This window comes from Pogona vitticeps, chromosome 2 (assembly GCF_051106095.1).
Source record: "Pogona vitticeps strain Pit_001003342236 chromosome 2, PviZW2.1, whole genome shotgun sequence".
Lineage (NCBI taxonomy): Eukaryota > Metazoa > Chordata > Lepidosauria > Squamata > Agamidae > Pogona > Pogona vitticeps.
This window is the reverse complement of record NC_135784.1, coordinates 151,109,628-151,131,260: the sequence shown is the minus strand read 5'-3', so window position 1 is coordinate 151,131,260 and position 21,633 is coordinate 151,109,628. Positions and strand designations below refer to the sequence as shown.

Genomic DNA, 21,633 nt, shown 5'->3' with positions numbered 1-21,633 from the left:
ACCAACTATTTTTAACCACGACTGCAGATCAAAATCCCTGAATGCAAGTTGTGTGGGACTGAGTTTAGAGTTTTATACATGTCAACCTACAGATCAAAGTTGGTGCCTCATGGAGCAGAATCCGCAATCCAAGTATGGTTATTCCTTACAAACAAAACTACTTTTGCTACACGAGATTTGATCAAAGGACAAAATTTAAAGTATCTGCTAAAGCAATTATGATATACCAATTGTTCTTAAACAAAAACAATGAGGACTCCAACCATCAAAACAGATAATGAGTTAATGTTTAATTTTAACATTCAGGCCTACCAGAATTTCCCAGTTTTTTTTACAGTGTGACCATCTCACTGTCAGGAACAATACAGATAGAGAAAATGAATCCATTTACCATATTTTTCCATTTATAAGACGTCCCCCCCTTTCTAATCAAAATAACAACAAAACTTAGCTTTATTCAGCCTCTGGGCTCAGAACGTCGGATGTTACGAGTCCCTGTTGCATCTGAGCCTACAGGCTCCACCTCCAATGAGGTGTGTTCCAATTGGTTTGTTCAGCATCAGCTGACGTCAGTTCCATAAGGCTTATAACTGGAGGAAGCTACTATATTTTTTGCTCCATAAGATGTACCTTTCCATAAGACGCACCAAATTTTAGGAGAATAAAACAGGAAAATAATCTATTTTCTTCTCCCAAAAGTTTGGTGAGATTTATGGAGAGGCCCGTCTTATGGAACACACCCTAGGACCCTCTGGAGGCTCACCCTGCCCCCCCGTGGGCCAGAGGGGGCGAAATCGCCACCTTCAGGGACTCTTCTGAAGCTTCCCAAGCCTCAAAGTTCCAGAAGGTGGTGATTTCACGGGGGGGGGGGGGGAGGGTGAGCCTCCAAAAGTTCCAAGGGTCTGTTCCAGGACCCTTGCAAGGCTCCCCCACGGGGCCAGCGTGGGCGAAATTGCCACCTTCTGGGACTCTTTTGAGGCTTGGGAAGCTTCAGAAGAGACCCTGAAGGTGGCAATTTTGCCCCCTCTGACTCCCGGGGGGGGCAGGGGGAGTCTCTAAAGGGTCCTGGAACACACCCTAGGACCCTTTGGAGGCTCACCCTGCCCCCCTGGGGGACAGAGGGGGCGAAATCACCACCTTCAGGGACTCTTCTGAAGCTTCCCAAGCCTCAAAAGAGTCCCAGAAGGTGGCGATTTCGCCTGCGCTCACCCCGTGGGGGGAGCCTCGCAAGGGTCTGAGTGAGCTTTCCAGGACCCTTGCGACACTCCCCCCACGGGGCCAGCGCGGGCAAAATCGCCACCTCCTAGGACCTTTTCTAAGGCTTGAAAGGCTCAGAAAAGGTCCTGTAAACTGGCGATTTCGCCCCCGCTAGCCCCGTGGGGGGAGCCTTGCAAGGGTCCTGGAAGGCTCACTCGGACCCTTGCGAGGCTCCCCCCACAGGGCCAGTGGGGGGCAAAATCGCCAGCTTCGCTCCATAAGATGCACAGATTTCCCCCCCACTTTTTTTGGGGGGGGAGTGCATCTTAAGGAGCAAAAAGTACGGCAAGTCTCCTGACTGGAGGCAGCTAAGCCTCATGATTGAAGGAAGCCTGTTTACAGAGGCAAGGCATGGGCCCTTTTGTTCTCTCCATGCACTCAGCTTGCTTCCGTGTATAAGATGTCCCTCCATTTTTAGTGTAATGGTTTTAGGAAAAAGGTAGCGTCTTATACATTGAAAAACACAGTACAGTGGTGTCTCGCTAGACGATGATAATCCGTTCCACTGAAATCGCTGTTTAGCGAAATCATTGTCTAGTGAAAAGCATTTCCCCATTGGAATGCACTGAAACCTGTTTAATGTATTCCAATGGGGAAGAATCGTCGTTGTCTAGCAAAGATCGGCCATAGGAAAGCCACTTTGCGAACCGCCAATCAGCTGTTTAAATCACTGTCTTGCAAAGCTTAGGTCCCAAAAACACCTGTTTTGCAAGCGCAGAGGGAGCTGTCAAAATCGTCATCTAGCGAAAATCAGTTTTCGAAGCAGGGACCAAACATTGTCCAGCAAAATTCCCCCATAGGAATCACTGTTTTGCGAATCACTATAGCAATCGCAAATAGTCAATGTCTAGCGAAAAAACTGTCATGCAGGGTAAGTGACTAGCGAGGTACCACTGTAGCTACATTCTAAGTGCTAGCATATGCAGGTTTCTCTGTATGTGCCTTACAAACAAGATGAAGAACTAATTATATTGAATTTTGGACCATGTTTTATGCATAGGAACAAGCATATGCTGGCAAGCCATTATTTGTAGTTATCATTCACCCTTCCCCTCTCCTGACTCCTTTAATGTAATCAGGGGATTTTGGAGCAGGGATTCACCTTCTACTGTAGTACCTTGGATTATGAATTTAATGCATTCTATGGGACATTACATAAAGCGAAAAATTCATAAACCGAAACGCAGATTACCATAGGATTGGGGCAGCACTATAAACCTCAAGGCACAATGTATCCTGGGGAAACTTCATTTGCAAACCCAAAAAAGGGGGAAAAACATAAACCAAGGCATTATTTTCAATGGATTTCCATTCATAAACCAAAAATTACATTAATTGAGGTATTCATAAACCAAGGGACTACTGTAATGCGTTTCCAAGTTTGATTCAAGATGCTGTTTTTGAGGACAAAGGCCTAAACGTCAGAATATCAGAAACAGTGCCTTGTCTTGTAGGCATGTGCTCAGAATTGGGAGAGAAATGACAAAGGACTTGTATGTGTAGACCATCATGCTGAAAAACTAGTTGAGTACAGGTAGCAGCACTTTGAATATGGAATTCCTTCATTGTGGAACTCAGGTTGGCTTCAGCTCTACTGAGTTTCCAGTGAACAGCCCAAATTCTGTTATTCCGCTGGGCCTTTGCTATTTAAGAATAATGTTAATACTGCTATACAAATTAGCTTTTTATTCAGGTTTCAAAGGCCAATTATATTTTACTTCACATCTCCAGATCTTTGAAAGAAATTGATAAACATTCACGGTGTCAGTCAGAACTTTGAAGAAGACACCTACAGTACAGTGGTGCCTTGCTTAACGAGTGCACCGTTTAACGACGAATCTGCATAGCGATGCGTTTTTTTGCAACCACTAATGCGATCGCATTGCAATGTTTTAATAGGCAAAACATTGCATTGCAATGTTTTGGGAACAGCTGATTGGCGGTTCCAAAATGGCTGCTGGATGCAGAAAATGGCCGCCCGCAGCGTTTTCGCGCCCTGCCCTCGCTAACTGGGCGGCGAAAATGGCGGCCGGATGGAGGATTCCCCACATGGCGGTGAGTTTTTCCCCAATAGGAACGCATTAAACGGAATTTAATGTGTTCCTATGGGTTTCCCCCCCCCCCCCCGCATAGCAACGAATCCGGATAGAGATGTTAATCCTGGAACGGATTAACATCGCTATGCGGGGCACCACTGTATTTCTGCTTCCTTCAGAATCCAGTACAATATTAAGAATTTCCCTTGTGTCCTTGCAAGTCAGAGAACTGAGGTTAGGGACTAAGGTATAGCTGCACATAGGCTGAATTATACCATCCATCCATTCCGGTTCAAAGGTAAAGGCATCTTTTTGCTTCATTTACAGCAAGGCAAATCTTCACCCTCCATATGTAGTCATAACCTGTTAGTATACTAGGTAGAGTTGGTGAAAGTTACAGACCAAAATACCTGCAAGCCTGAATATTACCCACCTCTGATTTGAATTCCAGTGTGGTGATTTCTTTCCTTTTCCTGTTTCTTACTGCCTCACTGTTCAGTGAGCACCTATACATATCAAGATGTGGCATGGGAGACGTTGGTTGCAAAGTCAGCTGATTCTTTAGTTTAGGGAGATACACCATTTGCAGGCTGGCTCACTTTCATATATGCTTCCTATCCTAATATCATATATTTCCCTTTCACCCTCCTCCAGCAATTGCTAAATCTTTGCTAAACTTGCACACCACGTAACCAGCTGGGGCAGAGAGGGTTCCAGCAGATGTCAGGAGTTCTCCACATGTGCATGACACCCAGCTCTATAAGTGAGCACACCTTTGATAGCAAGTACACTATCACAGATCAATAGGCAAGTCTGGCAACTGGGCAGACCACTTACAACTCACCAGGACTTCCACAACCAGATGGAAGGCTTTCCAGTGACTTTTGTAGGCATGCGGTGTAGGACATGGTATCACCCCAGCTCCTTTCTATGACAGGTACCACGTCCTCAAAGCCCTTTACACTACTCTAGATACACAGCTACTGAAACATCCACCACCCATTTTCCACACTTTCTTCTGGCTCCATAACTTTCATTCAGAAACCAACACTTATGCTGGCACAGGAAGCAAGATCTTGCACTCTACATACCGATAGAGTTAGAGTTGTGCAGATTTGAGGGCAGAATCAGTTTTGCATGAAAATGCAGTTCTTTGTTCCACTGGGTTCTTTCCATGAAGGAGAGACAGCACCCACCCACCCAATACCTCAAACTTTAACTTTCTTTTCAGAAGCAATCCTAAGGGAAAGCCTGAACAGGCTCATTTAGTAACCTTATTCAGGAGGCTTTGAAGAAAAAAACCCTGCAAGAGGGTGTAAGCATTTTAGCATTCTTTAAGTAATTAAGAAACTCGCTAAAGCTTCACCAGCATTCGGTTATTGTTGTTGTTTAGTCGTTAAGTCCGACTTTTCGTGACCCCATGGATCAGAGCATGCCAGGCCCTCCTGTCTTCCACTGCCTCCCGGAGTTGGATTAAATTCACGTAGGTTGCTTCGCAGACACTGTCTAACAATCTTGTCCTCTGTCATCCCCTTCTTCTCTTGCCTTCACATTTTCCCAACATCAGAGTCTTTTTCAGAGAGTCTTCTCTTCTCATGAGATGGCCAAGTATTGGAGCCTCAGCTTCAGGATATGTCCTTCCAGGGAGCACTCAGGGTTGATTTCCTTCAGAATGGATATGTTTGTTCTCCTTGCAGTCCAGGGGACTCTCAAGAGTCTCCTCCAGCACCACAATTCAAAAGCAGCAATTCTTCAGCGGTCTGCTTTCTTTATGGTCCAGCTCTCATTTCCATACATTGCTACTGGAAAAACCATAGCTTTGACTATGCGGACCTTTGTCAGCAAGGTGATGTCTCTGCTTTTTAAGATGTTGTCTAGGTTTGTGATTGCTTTCCTTCCAAGAAGCAGACGTCTTTTAATTTCGTGGCTGCTGTCACCATTTGCAGTGATCATGGAGCCCAGGAAGGTAAAATCTGACACTACCTCCATATCTTCCCCTTCTATTTGCCAGGAGGTGATGGGACTAGTGGCCATGTTCTTAATTTTTGTGATGTTGAGCTTCAGACCAATTTTTGCACTCTCCTCTTTCAACCTCATTAAGAGGTTGTTTAATTCCTTCTCGCTTTCTGCCATCAGAGTGGTATCATCTACATATCTGAAGCTGCTGATATTTCTTCCGGCAATCTTGATTCGGTAGCCATGTCCAAATAAACATACTTCTTGCCTTCAGTAAGCTGCTACTGTAATTTTTGGGGATGCAAACAACTTACTTCCCAATTCAACTACTTTATGTGAAGTTTAAATACTTTCTATCATTATATTTTCTACAAATGCTTCTAAAAAGGAAGGATTCTATATCTCATATTTCTTCTTTTTTTGCCTAGTGGCCAGAAACCCATTGATGATTTAAAACCACATTAAAGTAAAACTAACTCACCATCATAAACTGTTGCTAACTAATGAAGAACCAGTTGCATTATTAGAGACGTACCTACTACACATTTGTATATGTTTGTCTTGTAAAGTTTCCAGTGCTTTGCCAGTTACACATATTCACCATGGTGATGTATGCAATTTAACTTGCACTTGCATAAATCACCAACAGGATGATGGCCAGTGTTTCCCAAAAATTTAATTCAGACAACATAGTAACATCTTTCTCCTATGCATTTGCAGAGCAATTCAATAATAGGCAATGAACACTCCTATTTTATACATGTGAAAAAGGAGGCTAAAGAGGTAACAAAGGAAAGATATTGTAGAGATGCAATTTGAATCCAGACCCACATCTCACAGATGAGCTACCAGATTACTATCCTGATTGCAAGCAAAGGGCCACTAAGGTACAGACATTTTAGAGTGGTCACTGTACTACTACTTCTGAACACTCTCTTCTTGACATCTTGGTCTGTAAAACTGCCAAAGGTGAGCTGGAGATTGTTATAAAGATATTCCCCAATTGTTCTGGGAAATAAAATATACTGATCAAAGAACAGATGGCTAAATTATGTTTAGTCCAGTTGAACTATTAACACCTACACTTTTTAATACTATCCACACACATCCCAACATACACACAAATGTGTGCTTATTTCTCCATACAAAAGGAATATAAAGGGGGAAAATGTAAATAAATTTATTTTGATGATCTCACTCTACCAAACCCTGCCTCATGCATGCACAATTCTTAACATAAAACTCTTGTAAGACTCAACGTGTACTGTGTAGAAATCTTGAGTGTAAAAAAATACATTAACTATGAAGCAAATAAGCAAAAGAGACCTCTTTCCTTCTTGGTACAGCTTTAAATGCACCCCATGAGAGCAGTGAAAATATAACAGAGACAGATACCCAATGCAGTCCTCCTACACACACACAAAACACAGGCTAGTAAAAGGCAGAACTGATGCCAATTCCATCTGTTCAACTCATCCTGCTGAGGAAAACCTTCAACCTCTGCATCTCTTTCCAGAGGAGCCTTTCTGTCCAGCTAGCCCAAGGTTCACCTCCCTCCACACAACTCCTTAGATAAAGTAGCAGAAGGATGAAGAAATAAAGGAAGGAGGACGAGTCATCCAAATGGAATGTGATGGACTCAGCATCTATTCTTTAAAGAGAAGATCATTCATAAAAATTCACCATGCCCTACAATTTAGGGTTATGGAACTCCTTCAGCAATGAACAGGACAGATACACACACAGTCCACAAGGCAGATCACAAAACTCCACATTGTATTGGTTTTGCTTTACAAATACTGTATTCATACGCTGGATCTGGAAAGTCTAATGTAATCCTTCCATCAGACATGTTAATGGGGGTGGGAAAATGTTTCAAATCCTAAGGAGTCAGTTTCAAAACTTTACAGCCAGTCAGAATATTTCCAGTTCAAGGTAACACAAACTTGGGATTCCCCACCCCTCACGTATAAGCAGTAGCTGACTGGACTGATGTGAAGACAGGTATGGATTAATGTCATGTCCTTTGCAAATAAATAAGCTACAGAAATGATTATTAATCAGAGACGCAAAGTTTCATTTCTGTCTTCCATCTTCAAAAGACATGCAACAATGTTTTTGCACAACTGCTACACAAAAGTAGCTGACATAAGGGAGAGTGACCTCTCCTGTAGGCAAGGGACAGGTCAAGCGCAGCCCTCGAGATGCTGCTGGACTGCAACTTGCATCAGCCCCAGTCAGTTCAGTCAATAAGGAGGAATGCTTTGGCCTGCAGTCCTACAACATCAGAAGAGCAACACTTTGCCTGTGCCTACTGTAGGCCATCTTTTTTGGGCAAATAAGGTCACTACTGCTGTGGAAGAGCCAGTCTAGGGTCAACCTGTATGACCGATAAAAGAAAAGGTCTCAACCCATAATTCTGAAAAATATTTCATCAGTAAAATCATAAAACATGATGTTGTCATACAAAGAGCCTAACGCTCAGCTGCAATGAAACTGCCATAAGCAAGTAACAAAGGAATGAAATAATTCAAAATGGTGTAAGATGTTAGAAGAATTAATACTTGTGGGATATTTTAAGGAACAGAAACCAGGGCAAGATAGTTCAGGTGGCGATCCACAAGTTTATTCATCCAAACCACAACTACCTTCAATAATAAGAAAGTTAAATCATGCTATAAAACACACACTCATAATCATTTAACACCATTTACATCCTATGTGCTGCACTATAGACTGAATGCAACACTGCACTACCTTTAAAACAAACAGAATAGGGCAATGAATGTTAACCTCTCAAAAATAATCTTAACATCCTGAAAAAACAAATGGTGTATGAGAAACTTAGCAATATTTCCAGCTAAATGCACAAAATGAAAATCAACCTTATTCTCATGAGAAGTTATGATACATAACCTCGAGCAAACTAAACCTTCTTAAGGTCACAATAAAGAAGCAAAAGAAGATTAAATGACATGCAGGGTATGAGAGAAGCATTCACAAAGTCCACAGTGATATTTAGTAGAAAGATGCAATATGTATAAAACTGCAGATGGAGAAGGACAGAGAAAAGGGCATACATAAGTCACCATTTGCAGATGTTTTGATATGTATGTAAACAACTGTAGAAGCAATTGCTCATGCCTGAATGAATCCTAGTATGTCACCATTCAGCAGAAATCTGACAATACTGTACACACGCAGAAGGAATTGTTACCTGTCCTAGAACAGTACCTTTGAAAAGAGCCTTATACTGAAGATACAAGAAGTTGCAAAATGTTATTTCATTCAACACAATTACCCTAAATTTATATGGATAAATATATGTGGAAAGTACAGCTATCTCTTTGATACCTTATTGCTTGTGAAAAAGAGAGGCATAAGATAATGCAAAAGAGAAAATGGTTGTTGTGGGTTTTTCGGGTTCTTTGGCCCTAGCAAAAGAGAAAACCTTACAGCAATCTGAGGTCCTAGCAGAATGCAGTGATGGGTGGGGAATGAGAGCAGAGATGAATTCGAAATGGGGTTGCTGGCTGGGTCCATAGCTTGATCCGGTTTCTCTACCTTTGAAGACTCTGAATTAAAGGCAAATTCTACCAAATCCAAGTTCTCCTTTCGCTACAGTGCTAAGAAGGGACAACTCAACCCAGGCAAATGCGCCTCTCTTTGCCATTTCTAGAAGCAACAGAATCGACTCAGGAGCCAGATTTAGCAACACTAAAATGAAACAGGAGGGCACCCAGGAAGCTGCGGTGGGGGGGGGGAGGAGATTATAGGGCAAAAACTCGCAAGCAAAAGTAAAGCAATGAGTTTTTTTAAAAAAAGAAGGGATGCGTTTGCAGATGCAAAAGCGGAATGAAAACAGGGGCAAATTAATTTTTAAAAGATGGAGGGAGGAGTGCATGGAGCTGTGGAAAAGGTACGTCGGGGACAGGACAGCCACCGCTTCTTTTTCTTGGGCGGGTGAAAAAAAAGGGGGGGCTGCGGGGAAGCCGGACGCCTCCGGCCTTCGGAGGGTGCCGCCAACATCTGGGCCGGGCCCAAAGCCAGACCCGCCTTTCCTCTCCCTTCTCCTGCCTCCCCCCCCCGCACTTCCAAGCTGCGCCTGGGGTCCCGAGCTCGCTCTCCGCCCCCCCACAGGGGCCTCTGAGAAGCCCGCCAGACGGTTCCCGCCGAACGAGGGGGGCGGCTCCAGACTAGGCCGCGCATCCCCAGGCTAGCGTAGCGGGCGCGGACGGGCGGGCAGGCGGGGGAGCGAGAAGAGGCCAGAGATGGATGAGTCGGGGGGGGGGAGAGAAAGAGGACGGAAGGAGCGCCTTTCTCTCTCTCTCCCCCCCCCCCCATAGAGTCCCGTACCTGGTCCGTGATGCTGAGAATCCCCATCTCCGGGCGGGGCCGCCGCCGCCCCCCCTCACTCAGCAGCGCCGCCGCCGCCTCCGAGCTCCCGGCATCGATCGGGCTTCAGCCGCCGCGGGCCCCCTCCGGCTGCTCTGGGGCGGGGCGGGACGGAGGCCGCCCACCGCAGGGCGGGAAGGACGGACTGAGGGAGGGAGAGAGGGAAGCAGGCCGGCAGGCAAGTAGGCAGGCAGGCAGGCAGGCCGGGGCGGCCGGATCTTGGTAGCGACCCCTACTGGGGAGGTGCTGCCAGCACGCCCCGCCCAGCCCGGGAGGACAAAATGGGGAGCCCGCCAAAAGGCCGCTCTCGTCAGGGCTGAGCCTTTCCTCCTCCTCCACCGCTAGTACTCTCCCTGGCCCTGCGGGTGTTGCGTCTGAGACGCTTTCGGGGCGTGCATAACAGTCCAAGAAGCACACCAGTTTCTCTCCTTCCTTATTTCACTTGTTCCGGGGAAACGTTTTCTAGAAGGGCGCCTGATGCTCTGGAGCAACGAACTGCTGCTGAACTTGGGAGAATTAGTCCCGTTTTAAATGCATGGCGCAGTCGGGCGTGGTTGAGAAGGGGAAGGGAAGGGGAGGGGAGGAGGGTTCCGTGATTCCGCCAGAAAACGAGAAGGTGGCGTTTTCTTTACTGTTGACACTGCATTTGGTGAAGGCGGACGAGAAGGGAATGAGATGCAGGTACGGTGCCGGGAGTTGAAGTTCGGGGTAGCTGCATTCACAGGACGAAGTTTTGCGTGTCTACTCGGAACTCTTCCCACCACCACCCAGCTCCAGTTCAAGTGTGGCGGTAAGATTACTGTACAGACCTACACGGAGTAGCATTTATTAAACGTGATTTGTAAAAAAACATTGAAGGGAAATATTGCATTAAATAAGTCAACAGCAAAACATTCTTCCTCGTCCACGCATTTTTTTTCTTCAATAAAAAGATGTCCCACGCGTCTTGGGAAATGTGCAGGACTGGATTTTGTAAAGACTTTTTGGGAAATTCTTACAGTAGCAGAGAATGGGACTGACCCAAGGCTGGCCCATGGACTGAGTGGTGGAGCAACTCAACTCCCAAGTTTCTGTGCATGTCCTTGTTAGCATCCAATTTTAGGTTTCAATTCTCCGTCAGGGAATAACAGATAAAGACAGTGCATCAATCAGTCTATGTAAGCCAATTTATTAAACATAGAACTGTACCCCGTCCTAAAGGCGGATTGGGGAACCCATCATACATGTGGTAAAGCATTTTATAAGTTTCATACACAAAGTACAATAAGCACAGCGTCCCCTTATTGGTCTCCTGAACCCTATGGGTGCCTGTTGGGTCATCCTATTGGCTGTGGTAGATGTGAGGAAAAAAAATCCAAATTGCATCCCAGGGTTAGTGGCTGACAAGTTAGTGAATTTGTGTGAACCATTGTGCAGCTTATCTTAAATATGTTAATGACGGTGTTGCATCCTCTGCCAGAGACAGCAACGGATTATGAGCCATCTATGTTACAGTCTTTGCCTGAAGTGCTGCAGAGTTGGCCTTGAACTGGGTGGTGGTAGTTCTCACAAAGCTGTGTGATAATGTAGGAATGTTTCTGTGAGTGCCAAGCAGGATGGGTCAGGAGATTCAATACTTTGAGATGAAATGAGGATACAAAATACATTGACTATAGAAAATGCATGCTTTTACTATATCATTATAGTAAGGAAATAGTAAGAAATAATATTTGCCCCCTGTCATCCTGATCAACTATTGCTCCCCAGAGTTCCTGCTGGTATGGATGTGTCAGAACATGGTCTAAATCAGTGGTTCTTAACCTTTGTTACTCGGATGCCTTTGAACTGCAACTCCCAGAAACCCCAGTCAGGACAGCTGGTGGTGAAGGCTTCTGGGAGTTGCAGTCCAAAACTCCTGAGTAACCCAAGGTTAAGAACCAGTGGTCTATATAAAGGAATGCCTTTATTTGGCTGTACCTGCTGTGCTGAGGTTTATAATCAAATGGTCGCCCAACACAAGTGGTAACATTGTGTGCCTCAAGTCACCTCTGATTTACCACAGGCATGCTCTTTGGCTCTTCAAGGTGGGCTTCTAAGCTCCGGGATGCTGTTCTTGCATGGGTGGGGATTGAGTGCATGCCAGGGAAGCTGAAAGCAAGGCTATCAGGAGGCTAGACTCTTTCCCAAATCTAGATTCCTATCAGGGTTGCCCAAGGTGAAATGATCAAGAGTTGAGACCTCAGACTGAGATGCATCCATCCTCATCAGGAACTGATAAGTCGCATCACCATAACAGAACTTATGCAGTACAGTAGTTCAGTTGGTGGTGGCAGAGGAGCAAGTCTTGAAGGGCAACTACTGGCCCCAGCAGTAGTGGAAGATTATGGTGGTGGAGGATATTTTATAAGCTGTGGCAGTGACACTTCAGCTACTTGTAAGTGCTGCACAGAGGGTGGCAATGGTAAACTGCCTCTGAATCTTCTATACCCTTAAAACACCATGATGAATTATGAGATACCTGAGGATGGTTGCTTCAAGACTTCAGATAGACTGATGCTTCTCTATGCCAATGGACATTGTCACACAACCCATCTACAGTATTCAAATGGGAACTGAAGGTAGGAATTTCACCTTATATTTGGGTGGGAAAGAAGAAAAAAGCATATTACTAGGGGGGGACTATAGAACCCAAGAGACTATACCTCTTTGTGTGAATGCATGTAGGTTTTGCTGTTTACCTGGAGGCCTTAGGGTATTTCTGCTGCTAACATGCTTAAGTTTTCAGTCTTCACTGCCATTTATATTCAATAGCTACTACAAAAATATTGTGATTCTGATGCTCATAAAGAAGCTGGTCATAGAAAAGGTTTGGAAAGTATAGGAGAAGACATGAACTAATACCTAGCATTTTATCATAGTCTATACACAACCACACCTTTTAGAACATGTATAGATAGCACCATAAAATCTTGTCTATTTTGTAACTAAAACCATGTCATGTTTGAAACATTATGCTAGGTAACCATCTGCCAGTACATCAGGCAGTCTGCGACACCCAATTATACTCAAACATAATTGTGATGCCAGTATTTCCAGGAGGACCTAAATGTAATTTTTTTTCATAGTGGTGGTGTAACTTGTGCAGCTTAATTCTATTCAGAGCAAACAGAGTAAAGTGAAGTTCAACTTGTATGTGCATTTTCTTTGATAAAAGAATGAATCCTTACCTTGTAAGGATAGCCTTCTACAATGTTATATCCACTTGCGAGAGCAAATAAGACCTATTGTTTGAGATCCTGTGCTGGATCAGACTGCATGAGTGACTCATGAGAGTATCCCCATACTGTATTTATTTATTTATTAAATTTTTACATCACCCATCTAATGGCATGCCACTACTGTACTCTGGGCAGTTTACAAACATGAAACATAAGAACCTAACCTCCCACCCATCCCCAAATAATCTAAAAACATCCCCACAAAAGAACTTACAGTGATGGCAATAGCAATTGAAGTATAACTATCTGGAAAGTGGAGAAGAAACTCCTTATAATAGTTTCTATTTAATCTCACACCAAGTGTGCCATTATATATGAGCTAGCCACCAGCATGCAGATATTTAAGCATGTTTCCTACATGTAAAATGAGACTTTCCTCAAGTTTCCAAAGTACTGAAGTCCACGCAAGATGTTTTAAGGGTATGTTTTTGATCCCCTGTTCAGTTGTTACTCCAATCCATGTAGAGATGGTGCATAGATCAAGTAAGAAAGTGCCTCACTCTCAAATCACAAGCAATAACAGGTTTCACTGAGATACCATTTGAAACTGAATGGCTGTTTACTCATCTTTGATAACTAAGCAGGATCAAGTCATTTCACATTATAATATTTATTAAAAACAGGGCACAATATTTGATCATGAGGTTTTATTCTACTTCAGCTCTTTGGCATCTCAGAGGAAATGTAGTCTTTCTTTTCCATTGTCTGCTCAAATTTTGTTTGTCCAAATAATGCTTTTGCCTTCCACTTACCAATCTATCAAGCCATGGACTTTGTGAGACACAGGGCAGAATCCTTTTAGTTCTCACATAACATTTGCCTCAGCTAATTGTGACTGACTAACAAAGTGTCAGTGCACATGTTGGTTGTATAACTGGTCACACGCCCAATTGTCCAACTGGCAACTTGTCAATTATCTTCAGTTATATGTGTCAAATTAGAAAAACTTTGTGCAATTACCAACAGAATTTCAGCCCCTGCTTTAATTCTTCACATTTTTCTATAATCCTATATTCTGATAAGCAAATTATTTCAGAGTTAGCTTGTATGCTCTCAAAAGGCCCAGCCTAGAGAGAAGTTGGAAAACATTAAAGCAAGCACAGTCTCAACATATACTGTAATTTAATTACTGTTCTTGAAGAATTAAAATACATCATGTAAGGAACATATTACTAAGATTAACTCTGGATTGAAACTAGTGTTATCATGTAATTTGTTCCTTGCATAGAATACTGTTGTAATAATCATTGCAAAAGAGTAGGAGAGAATAAAAAGAGATATTATATGTAAGATCCAAGAAATCAAAGAGAAATTTAAATCATGATTAGGGATGCTGAAAGATTAACAGGGAATACGTTGCCTAACCAGAATAAAATAAATGACGGAAACAATATACAGTAGTGAGGAACTATAGAAAAGAGACATAAAGATGACAGATTATTTTGAAGAGGAATCTTTTGAGGAGCAGCTTGCAGTTTTGAAAAGTGATATGATAGATGCTTTCAAAGCAGTTGGAATAAAATGAAATGTTAGGAGTAGATAGGATACTAATAAAGCTATTCCAGACTATGGTGACAGAATCTATCAAAATTCATACAAAGAATATGCCACCAAATACAGAAAATAAAACATTGTCTCACAGACTGGAAATATTTAATATACATTCCTGTGCCAAACAAAAGAGATGCCAAAGACTGTAGCAACTATCAGATAATCTCATTAGTTTTCCATGCAAGCAAAGCCATGCTCAAGATTTTGCGACAGTTTTGCCTTACATGAGTGAGGAATGACAGAAGTTCATGCTGAATTTAGAAGAGGAACAGCCAATAAAAATGTTCAAAGTGGTAACTGTGTTAGTCTGGGCAAGCATATCAGACAAGAAACAAAGAAGAAAGCAAAAAAAGAAAAAGAAACAAAGGAAAAATGTGGCTAACTGGTTGCCTAGGTATTACCATGCCAAACTCTAGGTTTTAATGCTGACATACAAGGCCCTTAATGGTTTGGGATCTTGTTCATTGTTGAAGTGCCTCTCCCTGAGATTTTCCACACGTACTACCCACTCTTTCCAAGCTTTGATGCTGTGGGTAGACATCCCAGATGACGCCGGGAAACCCATGGTCTTCTGGACCAAGAACCAGGCCATCTCAGGAATGGCTGCTTCCTTGTGGAATGTGTTACTGGTGGGAGGTGCACCAGAGAATTGAGACTGTATGTGCCAATTAATGACAAAAAGGATGGACTGCTCTGGGGAACTTGAAACTATTCTGCTCTGTGAATCCCTGCACTTCTGTTGCACAGCTAGAGGAATTTAACCAAAATTCAAAACTCTGCAACACATTTCACACCTAGTAATGATTAAGACCCGGGCTTGATATTCAGTTCTTTTCCTTTGAAGCTTTGTTCTGTAAAAGGTGACTATCAAATATTCCATTCCTTTTAAAAAAGCATAGTTTTTGAAGCTAATAGTGACATTATACCCACAAAAACTACTGTGTTGTGTCACCAGAGTAACAAAAGCTGTATATTTCCCCAGAGACGTTCTCCTGCTTTGAAAAGGAAGTGTAAAGGTAGCCATTAGTCATGGCACTATTTAAACAGCAGTGGAAAATAAATACTGGTCCTTTGCCTAGCTTCGTATCATAGATGATCCAGGAGAAAAAGTCCTCATTCACAGAATAAGTAAGGCATCCTTCAGTCTCAAGAGACTATGTTAACGTGCTCTATATGGAGAATTTGGAACAGTGTCTAGTGTGACTGAGAAGGCCAATTTGAGAGTGACAATCCCTTCCACATTGAAGACAAATACAATCTGTCCCCTGTCTAGCTCCCTGATCTTGCTGGTTTCGGGAGTGCCTCTTTGCCTTGGCCTGCTGAACAAGGGTCTCTTCAAATTGGGAGAGGCCATGATGCACTGCCTGCCTCCAGGCTGAACGCTCAGATGTCAAGGTTTCCCATCTGTTGAGGTCCATTCCTAAGGCCTTCAGATCCCGCTTGCAGATATCCTTGTATCGCAGCTGTGGTCTCCCTCTGGGGCACTTTCCCTGCACTAATTCTCCTTACAGGAGATCTTTTCGAATCCATTCTTATGACATGCCTGAGCCAACGTAAACATTGCTGTTTCAGCAATGTATACATGCTAAAAATTCCAGCTTGTTCTAGGACTACTCCGTTTGGATTTTTGTTCTGTCAGGTGATACCAAAAATGCACCAAACACAACGCATATGGAATGTGTTCAGCTTCCTCTCCTGCCGTGCACAAAGGGTCCAGGACTCACTGCAGTACAGGAGTGTGCTCAGGACACAGGCTCTATAGACCTGGATCTTGGTATATGTCGTCAGCTTCTTACTGAGCCATACTCTCTTTGTGAGTCTAGAGAACATGGTAGCTGCTTTGCCAATGCGTTTATCCAGCTCGATTTCTAGGGAGAGAGTGTCAGAGATGGTTGAGCCAAGGTACGCAAAGTCATGAACAACCTCCAATTCTTTTGTGGAGATGGTAATAGAGGGAGGTGAGTCCACGCCCTGGCCCATGACTTGTGTTTTCTTCAGGCTGATAGTAAGTCCAAAGTCTTGGCAGGTCTTGCTAAAACGATTCATGAGTTGTTGGAGGTCTTTTTTCCCCCAATTTTGTTTGAATATTTATTTAAGGACAGGGTAGGGTATACAAAAGTAAGGGAGAAAAGGGAAAAGGGAAAAAGGGTTAGGGGGATAGGAGAACACAAAGTATACAATCATCCAATCAATTCATATTACAATAACAAATCAACTTTTTGCTTTTTCACAATTTGATTACCCTCCTGCTTTCATCTTATAATTTCATTTAATTTTAGTTTAATTCTATGTTACTTCAACACTATCTGGTAACTGCAGCCATTTATACAATACAGCCCATCATTCAGTTTTATTTGGAATTGGACATTCTTTTAGCCCATCTGACAGGATATCAATTTTTGTCATTTCCCATATTTTCCCAATAAGTTTCTCTTGTTTCTGTATCTCTACTTTCTTGAGATTTTTAATATAATGCTTTTTAATTTTGGAAGCTGCATAGGTCACTGGATGACTCTTTATCCCATTTATGTTACCTGGTGTCATGCCCAATAAAGTCAGTTCTGAAGTTTGTGCAACTTCATTTAACTGTTGTTTGGCATCTAATGTCCCTCATTCATCACTTTCATCAGATCTTCTATTTTGCTAAGACCTTCATTCACTTGCTGAAACCCTGTTATTATTGTCTTTTGCATAGTAATCTGCCATTCCTTTTCTATTTCTTCTACAACTATTCCAAAACTTTGAGCTTGCACAGACCAAGTCTCCATTTGATGTCTTAAATTTGAAAAAATTTAAGCCATCTCAGGCTTTCAAATAAGTGGGGTTTGTATAGATCATACTATGTCCTTAACCACAATGATTGCCCCTTAGATATCCTTCAACAGTTTCCACAATTTTATCAACAATCCAAACCCCTAATCATAAACCTCCCCTTAGATCTCCCGCCAATCTTTATCCAAATTTATAATATAAAAGTCAACTTTTAACTCAGCAAATTCAAATTCAAATAGAACCGTGGCACAATTATTTCTTCTTCTCCCAAGTCTAGCAAGCTACTATTATCAGACTCACACACAGTGCAACAAACCAAAACAACAATCACAGAGTCTCAGACTGTCCAGTAGTTGTCCTTGAAGCCCGTCTTATGATCTTTATATTAACCCATTGATACTCCTCAGTCCAGTTGACCACGTCAGCTCCTTCTTTCTTCTCCAGAAAACCACCAGATTCTATTATCAAAAGTTCACAGAGTCCAGGAAAGAAAAAAGAGAAATATTGTACGTCCAAGCCAAACTGCATTCACAAAACTCAAGTCTTTTGAATCCTGTCCGATGGTATTACCGTCTGGGATTCTTTTCCAGAAACACAAGATTTATTTTTCCGTCTCACTCTCTCGGCTTTGAAACCAGTCTGCTGTATTAAGAGTTAGTAAATTTCGCTTTTGAGGCAGACTGATAAGATAGGCTCGCCGCTGCTTTTCTTCTTTCAACCAAATATTTTCATTCTTATTTTCAGCTTAATTGGGCTGTTTCATAAATCAAAGACTTCAGCTTACTTAGTTGTTATATATTTTAAGCTTATATTGGTTGTTCTCTTCTCCCCCGGTAAAGGGTTACTCACGGCTCAGTGCCAAATATGGCTCCCCGCCTCCGATCCGTGCTGGGTGATTTCTTCAGAAGGAAGAAGTCCGGGTTTGCCTCCCATTCTTCTCCTTCTGCTGCTCACCATCTGCTTCCCAGAGAATTCTCCTAGAATCTCCTTCGATCCCCATTTCAAAAAGGGGATCCTGGACCGGATGGGTTCCAGTTTTTCCAGAGAGCTCTTCTCTGGAGCTACTGGCAGCACCGCAACAAAGCCCCGCCTCGAGTTGTTGGAGGTCTTCATCAGAATGGGTAACAACAGCTGCATCAGAAGTCCCACATGCATTTCAGCTGGACTTTGGTCTTATTTTCATGATGGCAGCACACACCAGCTAGGGAGGATAGGTGAACATCATGCTATGGACCCCTCAAACCAATGAGTTTTATATCAAATCAAGTCAACACTTTCACTAGAAGTAATAAATTATTAAATTGATTCTGTAATAGTTTGGACATATCTAGGGAAGACAGTAATGTTAAAAAAAGTTGATGTTAGCTCTTCCTCTTTAATGAAAGAGGCTACTACTCTTAGTGTGGAGGGACCTTTTGGAAATAATTATTGAAACCAGGTTAATTACAATATCTCATATATCCCCCAAATCTATGCCAATATTTTGTTGTTTGGAACCATTGTGTTGAACGAATGAATCAATTTATTGTCATTGAATGTATATACACCATACACACGTACAACGGAATTCATAACACAAACAAAACATTAATTAAAAGATACTCTCTAGAGCTGCTGCATGTACCTGCACCACCATTTAGGTATATGTAAACACCAGGTTTTTTTCCAACACACAAAAGTGTGTAGTTGAGCCTAACATATGAGTGCATCATAAAAAAAAATCCAGTGTTGTACAATTATCCTGGTATGTATGCCAATTTCATTCTGTTGAGTTCCACAAACCCCTTTTGGCCTAACCCAAAGCAAGAAACATGATTTGGGAGTGGTTCATTAAAAAAACAATAGTACTCCCTCTCAAACTCTGTACGCATTAAATATTTGTGCTACCGTAGTTAGGATTACTGCTAGTTAATATGTTGATTTGGACCAAAAAAAACCCTAGTGTTTTGTCCCCCACCCCAAGTGTGAAAATGGCAAACCCATAATGGAAATTCTGTTGAGATCCAAATAATCCAACATTGTGGCTTCTTTCCCTTTAATCTGATACCAAATACTTTTTCTGCCATTGTGACTCCTTCAGAGAAGAAATTTATATCTTTCTCTCTACTAGCAGTTTGAAGGATATAAAGATGAGCACACATGGCAACATTTCCATATGAAAGATTATTTTGGGAGGGAATACCATAAGGGAACATTTAAGCTACCTTGGGGCCTTGTAAGAAAAGTGGGGTAAAAACATTTTAAATAAATAAATTTAAGGATCAGGAAAAAAAGAGGGGCAGGTTCTGGATGAAAGCTGTGATCACAGCTTTGAAACACCACCTTTATTAGAATGTTAAATACAGTATATGAGCTATAATTGACAACATATATATCAAGTCATCCACTTATCCTCAAATATTGAAGTTAAGGCACCATCCAGAAGTTAATTAAATTCTTCAAAAAAAAAAGTCCAGTTTATGAATCTAGGATATTGTGGATATTGTGCTTCAATACCCATGATTCAGAGTGACAAAATCCAGAATATATTTAAAAAGCCAGTTTGCAGGAAAAAAAGATGTATCAAATGTTTGACATTACCTACTCCTAATAGACAGATGCTGACTCATGGGGAAGCCTTTGGGAAGCTTGGGATCTGCGGATCCCTTAACTGCAGCTGGGTCACCGCTGCCTGCTGGGATTGGGTTACTAACCTCAGTCTGGAGGTGTTTCTTGGCAATTAAAGTTTCCAGTGGCTCCCAAAGCCTTCACCAGGGCAAAAGGCAGCCCTGGGGATCCTCAGAACCTGAAACAGGTGGACAGGAAGCTTTCAATTAATTTAAATTAAAGTTTTACTAGCCTCTGCTGATGACCGTCATTGACTTCAGCTAACATAAAGGTATGCCGATAGGATTTTGGCCAGTTATCGCAGACACACACAACTTTCAGAGACAACAAAATGAGTAACAGACTTCTGTTCTTTCGCAAGATCAAATCGTGCCATTAATCCAGTTTCATGCCTGTGAAATCTTAAGTGTGCTTCGCTTCAGCTTTCACCATATCACAATGAAAAGTCCATCCATATTCAGAAGATGAAGAGCCTTATGTTTCTTGGAGAAGTTTGGCACATAATGGCTAAGGACCAGTAGAGGGCACTCTCCACTCTCCATGTACTTTTCTAATTCTATGGTTAGAACTGCACCATGCAGTAACTACTGTACAGTAGTGAGTTTATGATAGGCAGCTTGTAAATCCACTCCTGTCATTCTTCTTTTAACAATGGTTCAATGTAAAACCATTAAAAGATTTCTCAAGTATTAGAAGCTTCATCAACTGATATTTGCAAATTAAGGCAGTTGTTAAAGGCACAAGAAAAGGCAAGACCTACATTGGCCAGTTCTACTGCTGGACAACCTAGGAGAGACCACTTCAAGGAAAAAGTGAAGCAGACAGCTGAACACCAAGGACAACATAATGAAGCCTCTCATTAGGCACAGTGAGGTAGCTGTTTCAGGTAGTAGATGCTGGGGCTGGGGGAGCAATGGCAGCAGTTCTCCTTGACGTTCTTTTAAGCTGTTTCCCTCACTCAGAAAGCAATTTATGCCACACAACATGAAAATGGAGGGGGATTTTGGGGGTACAAAGGTTCTTAGGAGATATAATTTAACACTGGTATTCTTTGGAAAGTATAGCAGTAAGCACAGTAAGATCAGAGTGACAAAACACAGAATACAAATAACCCAGTTTGCAGAAACAAAAGATGTTTGTAGAAAAATGCCATTAGCTGCCCTAATAAATAGGCATTGACTATAAGAGTTTTTCAGAGGGGTAGGAACTGGCTAATTTACCATCCAGAATGTATGGAAACTGAAGATTGCAGCCAAGGGATTACAATCAAATAAATTCAGTCACTAGAATGCAAAGTTACTTAAAGTTAACTTAAAAGTCACTCCTATATTTAATTTTTTCATTAAAGAATGCCAAATTACTAAAGTCCAGTTTAATGCAAGAGTGTTAGTGCACTCTTCCATGGCTTTAGGTTAATTCTGTTCAGGTATTATTAAAAATAGAATGAAAAGACAGCCGATATTAATTATATTCATATATACCAGTATACATCTTGAGTCTTAAACACAGTCCAGGGCTTTTTAGCACACTATACAGTATATGAATAAGATGCATCTTTCTGCAGTCTTCTGTACAGCCAAAAAGTGGTTTTATTTGGCAAAACTCTGGTACAACCAACTCCTTCTTGAAAAAAAAAGTGTAGGTGTCAATAGTCCACCTAACCATTCTGCACCAGCTGACAATTTGTATTAGCTAATTTTCTGCTTTTAGCCAGAATATTTATACAACCAATATTCAGACAGTTAATTGCATATGTTACTGCCATAGTTGTCTCTATATCCCATTTGGCTTATTCTCCATCC

The 21,633-nt window shown here is 42.1% G+C and overlaps 1 protein-coding gene across 1 annotated transcript in view; it reads right to left on the bottom strand.

Moving 5' to 3' along the window:
• Positions 1–9,776, bottom strand: part of ANKRD52 (ankyrin repeat domain 52) — a 67,730-nt gene extending 57,954 nt beyond the window's left edge. Inside the window, exon 1 of the mRNA XM_072990865.2 lies at positions 9,606–9,776. Within this exon, the coding sequence (XP_072846966.2) occupies positions 9,606–9,632 (27 nt within the window). The 5' untranslated portion in view covers positions 9,633–9,776. The remainder of the gene's footprint in view (positions 1–9,605) is intronic.
• Positions 9,777–21,633: the final 11,857 nt, after the last annotated feature.